The sequence below is a fragment of the Heliangelus exortis genome, chromosome 8 (assembly GCF_036169615.1).
Source record: "Heliangelus exortis chromosome 8, bHelExo1.hap1, whole genome shotgun sequence".
In the NCBI taxonomy this organism is placed as follows: domain Eukaryota; kingdom Metazoa; phylum Chordata; class Aves; order Apodiformes; family Trochilidae; genus Heliangelus; species Heliangelus exortis.
In genome coordinates, this window is record NC_092429.1 from 27,418,969 (window position 1) to 27,431,384 (window position 12,416).

At 46.4% G+C, this 12,416-nt stretch overlaps 1 protein-coding gene across 1 annotated transcript; it reads right to left on the reverse strand.

The window, feature by feature from the left end:
• Positions 1–1,389: 1,389 nt before the first annotated feature.
• ARPC5 (actin related protein 2/3 complex subunit 5) lies at positions 1,390–5,854 on the reverse strand. The gene is made up of 4 exons (XM_071751219.1): positions 5,661–5,854; positions 4,913–4,984; positions 3,181–3,357; positions 1,390–2,697 (listed from the first exon to the last, which is right to left on the reverse strand). The coding sequence occupies exons 1-4, from the start codon at positions 5,802–5,804 to the stop codon at positions 2,635–2,637; spliced, it is 456 nt and encodes a 151-aa protein (XP_071607320.1). The 5' UTR covers positions 5,805–5,854; the 3' UTR covers positions 1,390–2,634.
• Between the last annotated feature and the right edge of the window lie 6,562 nt (positions 5,855–12,416).

Here is a 12,416-nt window from a genome sequence, read left to right on the forward strand (position 1 = left end):
CTTTCTCTGTTTCATCTTTTAATTCTTGACAGAGCACAGCAGGTTTTTAACATCTCTGCTGTAGCAGTGGGGCAGCAGGACCACACCCTGGGGTGCCCAAGAATTTCATAATGTTCTGGACTTGCTCAGCCAGTGGTAGCTCCTGTGTAAGGGGAAGACAAGAATCCAGACCCCAGCTGCTGTTTGGGATATTGTGATATTTGTATGACCCGTGACATGGAGCAAGGCAAGATTTGGAGGAAAAGGGCAATTTTAAAAAACTAATTTATTTTTTTAGCTTCCTGTCATCCAGTTAACAGAGATGCCTTCCTGCACACCTTGCACTGCTGCCCCTGTGTAAGTGGATTGGTGCAAATGGCAATGTACATGTTTAATGTAAATGTACACGTTTAATGTAAATGTCTTCATCCCAGCCCATCATGAGGGGACACTGGAGAACCTCTAGGATTGCTGCTCTTGTTGCCTTCCTTTTCCTAAGGCCACCCAGAGGTAAGCTGGCATGCTATGAACATCAACAGTTTTGGAAAAGATTTTTCACTTACCTGGGACTACAGCTTTTTTTTTTTTTTTTTTTTTTTTTTTTGAGGATTGCTTGGTGTCTTAACCAAATTTAGACTAACAGAAGAAAACAGAGAAGCCAAACACAGTCCCTGGGAGGATTGTAAGGACAGAGCTCTTGCTGCAGGTGGCTGAGGCTGGTGAACCATGAGCTGTACATATAGTCAAGCCCTGGATGTTTTCTGTGGTCTCTGCAGCAAGGTCAACTCTTGTGCTGTGCTCACCCAGTGCCTCCTGTTCTGCCAATGTCCTGAGGAAGAAATGAAGCAAGAGAAAAAAAAGCATCCTAGGAAGGGAAGGTACCAAATGGTTGTGAGTAAACCACCCTGCTTCCTGTGGGTGTTGAGGCCCTGAGGACAGGGGCACTGTGCCCCCTGGAAGGGGGAGGGTGGGGGGAGGCACTAATATATCACTAGTGATGGTGTAGAGTCATCCCACCCATAGGTCACACCCAGGGCTATGTTTGTGTCTAAATTATTATTAAAACCAACATTAAATGTTTAATCTCTTGGTGCTGGGCAGGCAGAGACACACAGAACCCTGAGTATGGAATCAGGAATGTTGCTCCACACAAGCACCTTACTAAATCATTAGGCTTTTCTTCCTCTTGTTCTTGAGAAAACATCTCACATCAATGGTTGAGAGAATCTCACTCTCTGGCTACAATTTTAGCATAGGCAGAGAAATCTCTGGTTTGAAAAAGATCTTTAAATATCTCTCCCAAATAATCCCAGATTTTCTAGCTGATGAAGCTGTGTGTTAATTGTTATTATGTATTACAAATAACTGCAAGAAAGTAAAGCTGTCAAGAAAAATAATGGAAGGGAGAAGTTTTAGGGCTTGCTTTTTTATTCTTGTCCACCCTTGAACAACAGCCTGATGAAAATAGTTCAGACAGCAAGTAAATATTCAGTGACAATTTATTGTTTAGTCTTCATTATTATTACAAAAAAACCAAAACAAAACAGATATCAAAAACCAGCAAAGATTTCTCAAGTTCCTCAGCAGTTACACAACTGAGCTGCAGTAAAATGGTGAATGTAAAACACGAGTATTTCAGTCCTGGCCCTAAACCAACAGTGATCTGTGTTCTGGAATGCCCTGGGCTTTCCTAATTATTTTTAAATTACTCCTTTTTATTTTTTGAGCCAATTCCAGCAAACACATAATGCAACATGAGTCTGAACAGTCTGGTATCATTTAAGACCCTATGGATCTAGAACACAAAACACAGGAGCTTTGCAGGTTTGGTGTGGATACCAGTGTGTGTGTTTCAGATGACACCAGGCAGCCACTCTGTTGTGCTTTACAAAATCAAATCCCTTTCAAGTGGCTGAAAAATAATTTGGTGTGTGAGAGCTGCTTTTTCTTCTCTTCAGGATCTCTGCTCCCCAAAACAGAGCTCACCTAGCTGAGCTCTGGTGTAAATGGACCATCAGCCTTTTAAATTCTTTAAATTGTCTGCATGACAGACAATTTCATCCCTCTGCAGACTCAGCATTTGACCAATCAAAGGAACCAGAACAGAATGGAAGATGTGAGATTAAGGAATGAAATATTTGGCTCTCTGGAATGCTAATGGGGGTCAGAAGGGAGCCTTTGTTTTCTGTCCTATTCTTGGTGTAGGTTCAGAGGTTGAACAAAAGAAACATGGTCCAATAACCTATATTAATAGCTGCCCCACTTCTCAGATATAGATCTCACATCAAAACACTGCTTGGCTAGTGAAAATAATTCAGACACTGACCTGTGTCCCTCAGTATTAGGTCCAAATCTGCCATAATTATACACAAATGCAAAACATCCTAAACATGAAGTTGTGTATGTCACCACATGTGTCACTGAAATGCTCACAAGTACGAAATATTCCTGCTAGAAATAAAATTGCACCTTCATCATTTTCCAGAATTTAAAAAGAGATCATGATATGCATTATTTTTCAGGTATGAAAGAAGCAGAGAGAGAAGGCAAGCTGAGAGACAGGCACTGTCCATGGGGCAGCCAGGGCATTTGGTAGTTGTGTTTTGCACAAGCATTCCCCACAGGTGGATGGCAGACAACCACTCACTGCTGGACTTAAACTGTCTTCCTGGCAGTCAGAACACGGACAATGGACCCTACTCCTCCAGCAGCCAGGGCCTGAGGAGAGAAACACAGCAATTAAGACAGCAATTAACACCACCTTGAGGTAGCTACAAGCTGAAAGGATTGAGTGGAAATGTTTCCCAACTGTATTTCAAATTAACATCTCCTCACCCTTCACATTAAGAGTGGAAGGCTGGTGCCAGGGAAGGACAATCACTTTAAAAACTGCTATATAAGAAGCTTTTATTTCCCTGTATAACCAATTTGCATGTCTTGCTTCTCTCCAGAAAGGAAATTCTACTTCCCTCTCCTTGAATCACTGGACTGAACCATTCTGTTTTCCTCAGTCTGATGTAAAAACCAAATATTGACTGGAGATTCTTTACCCAAGGACCAGGAGCAGGCACATGAGAGCTTCCAGGCCCATATTCTCCTCCCAGCATGAAACACATTTCAGTTTTACTGCTGAGTGAGATGCCTCAGACCCAAGAACCTGCTCCCACAGATAATCCAGGTGAGTGTGCTCTACAAACTGACCTTCTCATGCCACTGCAGCAGCACAGTGCTGCTGTTGTCAGAGGGGCTTTCAAAGCCTTTGTAGATGTATTTCATGAGCAGATCAACACCGTTCTTGTCCAGTGACTGCACAGCCTTCTCAATGTCATTGGCTTTGAAAGAGATGAGGACCTTCAGGACAATACTTTCTGCACGATCCTGGCAAGAAATAAGGAAGGCAGAGGGAATTAATTCTCATGCAAGGTGAGTTCAATTATTACCCATCTCTCCAACTAATAAAACCAGATTTTTTTTTCTTTAACAATTTTTAAATGTTTCAATAAGGCAGTTTGTGAGCTTTTGATCTTGACATGCAACAGATAGGCCTTCCACTGCTGAACAGAGTAAAAGAGCTTTTGTCCTGCTCTAGGTTTTCTGCCTCTGCTTGTGTTTGCAATTCTCCACCTACTAAATGAGATTGTGACTAAATACTAAGTTTTGTGGTCTGGCAAGTTACAAAAGAATTATAAAAACTGACTGACCTCTCTTGTCACCACTGCCTTTTCAATGCCTCTGTACTGTGCAATTAGATACAACCATTACATTCCATGGAAATGCCACTGCCAGCCTGGAAGAGGCAATTGCTGGAAGCCACACGTTTTTAATAGTCAACTTCTGTCCCACCCCACACATGCAGGTTGATCTGGATGTCATTTCAGGCCCAGGATGTGTATGGCATGATGACAGCAGCAGATTAGCCATGTAATCAGCAAAAAGCATCTCTTCCTGCTCATCCAACCCTCGCTGAGGGAGGAATGAAATAAAAAGGGCTTGGGTATGTTAGATTTTTGAATAATTGAATTATACAAATAAGCCAATGAGCTTCCTTTTTCAGAAATTCTGGATATTAGTATCCTTTAATATCCCATAGCTGCTTGGCTCACAAGAGAAACTGGAAGTAAAAACATAAAAGTTCCAAGAGATCACTTAAAAATGAAGCCAAACATTAAAATTCAGTCACTCTGTTCTCTCCAGTTCCACTGCATTCAAAGTGTATTCTTGAGTACATCAATATGGATCTAATGGAAACAAGTCATTAGATGAGGACAATTCTGTTCAATCTTTTATAAAACACTGGCTGTAACAAACACCAGCTGGATCTCAAAGCCCTGTGAAAATCCCAGGAAAAGGCTCAGAAAATTGCTGCAGGCTCAGGCAATTTCACATCCTATCTGCCTGTTCCTCTCACTGCCACAATCATGAGCCATTCAAGGTTTATTCTGGGGAGTTTATTCTGTCAGAGGGGGGGAGCACTTTTCTTTCCTGGCATTTTAATAGCTTAATTTTTCATTGGCTGTGATAACCACCAGTCCTTCCTTTTTTGTAGGTTCCCAGTCTAGCTGTGCAAGCAGAGATTCATTACTCAGAGCTGAGTAGTTCCTTAATCAAATGATGCCACCTCCATCCACATGGTGCTGCCAGGTCTGGATCAGGCACAGGCACCTGGAGAGGTGTGGGATGAGCCAGGGCACCCAACCTACAGCCAAGGCACAAGGTAAAGACACATCTAGCACTGAGTTAAAGATACAGGGACAGATGACACCTGAACTACAGTATTTTTGAGGTCATTAATATTTTGACACTGGGGAATACCCTAAACCCAGTTTCCTTGGCTTCCTCAAAGTCCACCTGGCAGGGTTGGTGGGGTAGGGATTACAGAAGCGGGAAAGGGTTTTTAAGGAGTAACTTGTGAGTGAATTAATTACTACTTCACCTTCACAGCCTGGTTCTTTGTGTTGATAGGAGGGTTCTTCAGAGCTGCCTGCAGTGCAGCCATCATGTTCCCTGTGCCAGACAGTCAAGGACCCACACACCAAGTGTCTGGAAAGCAGCAGAACCAGCCCCAGGACAGTGATCCTTGGAGCTGGCATGTGCATGACTGGAAATCCTTAGGGATCAGTGGATGCCACGATTCGCTCAGGAGGCTGCAGTGTAGGGCAACCATTACCAGGGCATTTGAGGAAGCAGCAGCACCAACCAGAAGCGTTTTGGAGAATACTCCTTAAGTCGTTTGCTGAACGAGGAACCAAGTAAATTATTCTCCATCACTTCGGCCATTTACAGCCCTGAAGAACAGCTCCCCACCACAGCTGCCAGGACCCGGCACCAGGAAAAGCTTCTCCAGGGCCAGGCGGGTCAGGGGGCTGTGGGACCGGGCAGAGGGCGCTCACCTTTCCGCCACAGGTAATTCCCACACCCCCCAAACATCCATAGGGCACCCCCAGACCCCAGGGAGCGGGAGGAAGCGGGCGCTGCCTCCTCCGGGAAGCCCCGGGCCCTCCCCTCCCACACCCTTTCCGCTCTCTTGCTCGGACACAGCCGGGTCGGCCCTTTCCCTCACCAGGCACGGATATTCCCATAAAACGCAGCCCCACCGACCGCACCTTCCCTCACCGCCCCCCGCACCCTCCCGCCCCGCCGCTCCCCACAGGACTATTCCCCGCCCGCCTGGCGGAAGGATATTGCCGCAGGCAGGAGTCCACCTCGCCTTCATCGGGCCCCGCTTGCCCGTCGCCTCCTTCCTCCTCATCCACGAACTTGTTCTCGTCGTACTCGTCCACATCCACCCGACGGAACCGGGCCGACGACACCGTGTGCTTCGCCATCCCCACCCGCTCCGCCGCCACTTCCCCTCCCCGGCTCCGCCGCCGCCAACGCCGACCCTGCCGCGCACGCGCGCTCCGCTCCCTCTCCGTCGGCGCACGCGCACCGAGCGGCGAGGCGGGGCGCGCGGCGGCCGTTACCGGAGGAACCGTCACTGCGCGCGGAGAGGCGCGGAGGTGCGCGCTTCTCCTCAGAGGTCCCGGCACAGAGCCGCGGAGGTGCGCGCTTCTCCTGAGAGAGCCCGGCACAGAGCCGCGGAGGTGTGCGCTTCTCCTCAGAGATCCCGGCACAGAGCCGCGGAGGTGCGCGCTTCTCCTCAGAGGTCCCGGCACAGAGCCGCGGAGGTGCGCGCTTCTCCTGAGAGAGCCCGGCACAGAGCCGCGGAGGTGCGCGCTTCTCCTGAGAGAGCCCGGCACAGAGCCGCGGAGGTGCGCGCTTCTCCAGAGGGAGCCCGGCACAGAGCCGCGGAGGTGCGCGCTTCTCCAGAGGGAGCCCGGCACAGTGCCGCGGAGGTGCGCGCTTCTCCTGAGGGAGCCCGGCACAGAGCCGCGGAGGTGCGCGCTTCTCCAGAGGGAGCCCGGCACAGAGCCGCGGAGGTGCGCGCTTCTCCTCAGAGGTCCCGGCACAGAGCCGCGGAGGTGCGCGCTTCTCCTGAGGGAGCCCGGCACAGAGCCGCGGAGGTGCGCGCTTCTCCAGAGGGAGCCCGGCACAGTGCCGCGGAGGTGCGCGCTTCTCCTGAGGGAGCCCGGCACAGAGCCGCGGAGGTGCGCGCTTCTCCAGAGGGAGCCCGGCACAGAGCCGCGGAGGTGCGCGCTTCTCCTCAGAGGTCCCGGCACAGAGCCGCGGAGGTGCGCGCTTCTCCTGAGAGAGCCCGGCACAGAGCCGCGGAGGTGCGCGCTTCTCCTCAGAGGTCCCGGCACAGAGCCGCGGAGGTGCGCGCTTCTCCGGAGAGAGCCCGGCCCAGAGCCGCGGAGGTGCGCGCTTCTCCTGAGGGAGCCCGGCACAGAGCCGCGGAGGTGCGCGCTTCTCCTGAGGGAGCCCGGCACAGAGCCGCGGAGGTGCGCGCTTCTCCAGAGGGAGCCCGGCACAGAGCCGCGGAGGTGCGCGCTTCTCCTCAGAGGTCCCGGCACAGAGCCGCGGAGGTGCGCGCTTCTCCGGAGAGAGCCCGGCCCAGAGCCGCGGAGGTGCGCGCTTCTCCTGTCAGAACTCTGCAGCCGCGGAGGCTGAGCGTCATGCCGCGCTGGATCAAGCGGCTTTCCCTTCACCTCGGCGGGTATGAGGCAGGCAGGAACCGTGCCGAACATGGCAGGCTTTGGGGGACAGGTGATCCAACCCAGTGCCCACACTGTACCCCTCTGAGGTCCCGTAAGCAGGATCGCCCCTGCTGAAGTGAAGGCGAGAATTGTTTAGTGTCACACTGGAAAACAGACTTTTTTTTACTCTGCTACACAGAAGCTGCGAATAGAGCTACTGGAGAGTGTCCAGTCGGCTGCGAGGTTGGTAAAGGGTTTAGAGGCAAAGCCATATGAGGAGTGTCTAAAGGCACTTGGAGTGTTCAGCCTGGAGAAGACTGAGGGGAGACCTCATCACAGCTCACTGCTCCCTACTCGGGAAAGAGGAGGAGCAGGCACTGACCTCTCTGGCAACCAACGACAGGACCTGATGGAATGGTAGGAATATGTGCTGGGAGAAGTATAGGTTAGATCCAAGGAAAAAGCTTTTCACCCAGAGGGTGGTTGAGCAGTGGAACAGGCTCCCCAGGGAAGCTGTTACGGCACCAAGCCTGCCTGAGTTCAAGAAGGGTTTGGATGATGCTCTCAGACACGTGGTGTGATTCTTGGGGTGCCCTACACAGGGACAGGAGTTGGACTTGATGATTCTGATGGGACCCTTCCCACTCAGCAGATTTTATGGTTCTATGTTCCATGTTCACCAAAGCTGCCTCAGCTGGGAAGCTACAATCCTCATGTAGTTGTGGTTACAGATTGGTGAATGTTTACATTTTTCTGGTAGAAACTGACTTAAAGGCAAAAGATAAGCTCTCAGAAGGTCACCAGGAGACACCAAGGTTTGGGGTTTACTGCTACAGGGGTTTACTGCTTATGTTTGAAAGGTATAGGACTACAATCATAAAATCATGGGATGGTTTTGGTCAGAGTAGACCTTTAAGTCCAATAGTTAACCAAACGCACTGCCAAGTCCACCAGTACATCATGTTCCTAAGCACCACATCTAATTAATGCACATTCTCTTCATAATCAGTTAATTAAGACCTACAGTTATTCTGTGGGCTAACTTTTATAGGAGGCAATTTTTTACTGGTGGTTTTGTTGTTTCGTTTGGTTTTGGTTTTGCCATCCTGTCATCTCAGTTTTACAACCTGAAAGCAGTTCAGTTTGTATCATCTTCAGAGCAGGTGTCTGCCACTCAGAAGCACTTCAGAATTGTGAGTTTCACTGGATTATTCCTTTAGCATTTTTAAATGCCTTACAGTATTTTTAGGCCTGGGGTTTAGATGTCCTCTCTGAAAGGGCAAGAGCATGCCTCGGAAAAGCACCATCTTAGGTCATCTGGCAAAACAAAACAAGTAAACATAACATAACATAACAAAAAAAAAAAAAAAAAAAAAAAAAAAAAAAAAAAAAAGTATAATTCACCTCACCAGCTCCAGCTCAGGGTAATAGTTAATAAATTCCCCATTTCATTTACTGGCTTTTTAGGATTGGTTCCGAGCTTTCACTTGAGTGAATATTGCAAGCTTTCTTGTTAAAATTAGGTAGTGCAGAAGAAAGTTCCTGCTTCCCTGGTTTAGGCAGTTTAGCTGGGGAAGTTTCCTGCCCAAGTGCAGTAACTTTGCTTCATGGTGATGGCAGGCAGGCTCCTCTAGGTATCTGCAGGTGCCAAGTGCTAGGAGACCAGAAAATAAAATTTTCTTTTGTACCATCAGCCACCTATGGTGGTTAAGCTTCTGTTCTTTGTCTGTCAGTATTTGTTTCCTATTTTATGAAGTTTCCTCTACATCTCTAGTGCTGTTGTGATACAAGGCTTTTTACAGTTGAAAAGTGAATGTTTAGTATATTACTAAACTTGTTGCCAGCTTTTCCTCTCGTTTGCAAGTAATGATAAGGTTGTCCATTTGTTAAGAAGTTTCTGTGTGTCCCACTGAGGCTGTAACCCAAGCAAGCAGTGGGCAGTGTTGTGAATAATGTCATAAATGCTGCCTGCTTTGACTGGGCAGGGCTCCAAATGAGTCAAGTTTTGTGTAGATGGTCAAACTGTGACTCAAAAAGATAATAATTTTTCTTCACAGCGCTCTAATTGTGCAACTTATCATCCCTGGTCCCAGTTTAAATCTGTTTCTACTTTTCTGACTATGTTCAACTTTTCCATCTGCATATTTTACTACATCTTGCTTCTGCATTCCCCTTTTTTTTGCCCTCCGGCTGTCAATCTTTAATTTTCTTCTTAAATTCCTAATGTGATTCATTTGCTTTGTTTTGTACTCCTGACACTATGCCAACTTCCATGTATTTTCCAGTGTTGGAGCTCTTTCCTGATCCAGGCCAGTCTGCTGTTTACATTTAGATTACTCCTAAAGATTGGCTTCCTGACAGCAGGGATGCTTCATTTGTCATTTTGGGTGTTACTCTGCATTTCTGGTGTTGAGTTGTACTCTATCCTGTGCATTTCAATATAAGCATGGCAGTGATGTGTCTCAGAAAATGAAAATGTGTTTTCTACCTGACATAAAAAAGAGCAGGTCTGAAGAAGGGAGTGTTTTTCTTTGTAGAGGGGTGTTATGACAGTTCCCACCCCCTTGTCACTTCTCTAGGTTGCTGATATTATTAAAGACAACTTCAAAAGGTGCAAATTTGGGGTAAGGTTCCGATCCTTTCCCTCACTGTGGGTATTTTTGCAGAGCTGGAATGGCCACATGGTGGCATCGTTACCCGTCAGAGATGGAGCCCTTGTGCTGCTGGGGGAGGGATGCCAGGAGAGACACAAGACCCGATTTGATGGATTAACTGGAAGAGTTTTTCCACAATCCGAGCCCATTTCTGTGTGCACTGCACCAGCCCTTGGCTCGCTGCGGCTTGCAGTGACAAGGAAGGACCTTTTCCTTTTCCTTTTTCTTTTCCTTTTTCTTTTTCTTTTCCTTTTTCTTTTTCTTTTCCTTTTTCTTTTCCTTTTTCTTTTCCTTTTTCTTTTCCTTTTTCTTTTCCTTTTTCTTTTCCTTTTTCTTTTCCTTTTTCTTTTCCTTTTTCTTTTCCTTTTTCTTTTCCTTTTTCTTTTCCTTTTTCTTTTCCTTTTTCTTTTCCTTTTTCCTTTACTCTCCTTTCTCCTTTGTCCTTTCTTTTTTCTTTCTCCTTTTTTTCCCTTCTCCTTCTTTCTTTCTCCTTTTTTTCCCTTCTCCTTCTTTCTTTCTCCTTCTTTCTTTCTCCTTCTTTCTTTCTCCTTCTTTCTTTCTCCTTCTTTCTTTCTCCTTCTTTCTTTCTCCTTCTTTCTTTCTCCTTCTTTCTTTCTCCTTCTTTCTTTCTCCTCTTTCTTTCTCCTTCTTTCTTTCTCCTTCTTTCTTTCTCCTTCTTTCTTTCTCCTTCTTTCTTTCTCCTTCTTTCTTTCTCCTTCTTTCTTTCTCCTTCTTTCTTTCTCCTTCTTTCTTTCTCCTTCTTTCTTTCTCCTTCTTTCTTTCTCCTTCTTTCTTTCTCCTTCTTTCTTTCTCCTTCTTTCTTTCTCCTTCTTTCTTTCTCCTTCTTTCTTCCTCTCTCCTCCTTTCTTCTTTTTCCCTTATCCTTTTTCTTTTTCCATTTTTCCTTTTCCTTCCTTCTTCCTTCTTCCTTCTTCCTTCTTCCTTCTTCCTTCTTCCTTCTTCCTTCTTCCTTCTTCCTTCTTCCTTCTTCCTTCTTCCTTCTTCCTTCTTCCTTCTTCCTTCTTCCTTCTTCCTTCTTCCTTCTTCCTTCTTCCTTCTTCCTTCTTCCCCCATCTCCCGTCTTCTTTCTTCTTTCTTTTTTCCTTTTCCCTATTTCCTTTTTCTTTTTTTCTTTTTTCTTTTGTCTTCTTTCTTCTTCTTTTTCCCTTTTTTCTCCTTTTTCCTGTTTCCTTTTTTCTTTTTCTTTTTTCTTTTTCTTTTCTCCTTTCTTCTTTCTTGTTTCTTCTTCCTTCTTACTTTTTTCATTTTTCCTTTTTCCATTTTCTTTTCTTTTTTCTTTTCTTCTTTGTACTTTCTCCCTTTTTCTTTCTTCTTTCTTCTTTTTCCTTTATCCTTTTTCCTATTTCCTTTTTTCTTTTCTTTTTCCTTTTGCTTTTTCCTTTTTTCTTTTCTCCTTTCTTTCTGCTTTCTTTTCTCTTCTCTCTACACCCTTTTTCCTTTTTCCTTTTTTCCCCTTTTTCCTTTTTTTCCTTTTTCCTTTTTCCTTTTTTCTTTTTCCTTTTTCCTTTTTCCTTTTTCCTTTTTCCTTTTTCCTTTTTCCTTTTTCCTTTTTCCTTTTTCCTTTTTCCTTTTTCCTTCTTTCTTTCTTCTCTCTTCTCTCTTTTTTCTCTCTTCTCTCTTCTTTCTACATTCTCCTTTTTCCTTTTTTCTTTTCTCCTTTATCTTTTTTCTTTCTTCTTTCTTCTTCTTTCCTCTTTCCTCTTTCCTCTTTCCTCTTTCCTCTTTCCTCTTTCCTCTTTCCTCTTTCCTTTCTTTTTTCTTTTCTTTTTTCCTCTCTCCTCTCTCCTCTCTCCTCTCTCCTCTCTCCTCTCTCTTCTCTCCTCTCTTCTTTCTACACTCTCCTTTTTCCTTTTTCCTTCTTTCTTTCTTCTTTCTCCTTTCTTCTCCTCACCAGCTTACAGACCTGAGCAAACAAGCTCTGACTGCACTTTATGGCATACAAAGCTGGAAATAGCAAATGATCAATCCTTCTGCAGCTGCTCCTGTCTGGCCTGGTATCAACTCCCCTTCCCCCAGTGCTCAGGGAGCATTTCTCTGTTTGCTCCATGTGGGGGATATGGCTGGCAGCAAAGATTCCTGGGGCTGCTCCTGTTTCATTGGGAAACAACACCCATCAGCTCAGAGAACAGCTCATTACTGCTTGGAAGTCTGGATGCTGCCAAGCAAAGTCTGCCAGTCAAACCCTTCCCCCCAGTTACTGCAGGAGGCTGAGGGATTTTGCATCCTGCTTCCCCATTTTGGTACCTGGACATGGAAACTGAATTCCCCTGCTCTCTGCTGCCTGAACTGGGCAGTGCTTCCCAGCAGAGGGATGGGTTACACTTTGCCAAGCACACACCAGAGTTTCTTGTTCCCTCTCCCAAGCAATGCCTGTGCCTCGTGCCTGCTGATGAAATGTTGAGTGCTGCCTGAAAACTCCTTACCCCCCACTATGGGTAACTCTTCGTGGTAAGAAAGGAGATGCTTTTGGAAGGGATTGAGTTTAAATTAAATGTTTCCTGCTGTTGGCTCTTATCCCCATGTAAAGAGGATTCCCCATCCTGCCCTGGTACTTTCTTCCCAGCTGGTGAGCAAGAGGTGATGGATGTGATGGGCGTAGTGAGGACATCTTCCCCAGGGATGACCATGCTTCTTCCATCAGCTTGGTGACCCTCTCCCAAGTGGGGAGGTAGGAAAGAGAAGGGAA

Excerpts from the sequence above, each read along its gene's own strand:
- ARPC5 (XM_071751219.1), bottom strand. The coding sequence starts at position 5,804 with ATGGCGAAGCACACGGTGTCGTCGGCCCGGTTCCGTCGGGTGGATGTG. Across the intron at positions 4,985-5,660 it reads TGGACTCCTGCCTGCGGCAA|GGGAACATGATGGCTGCACT; the intron begins TATCCTTCCGCC and ends CTGTCTGGCACA. Across the intron at positions 3,358-4,912 it reads CAAAGAACCAGGCTGTGAAG|GATCGTGCAGAAAGTATTGT; the intron begins GTGAAGTAGTAA and ends ATTTCTTGCCAG.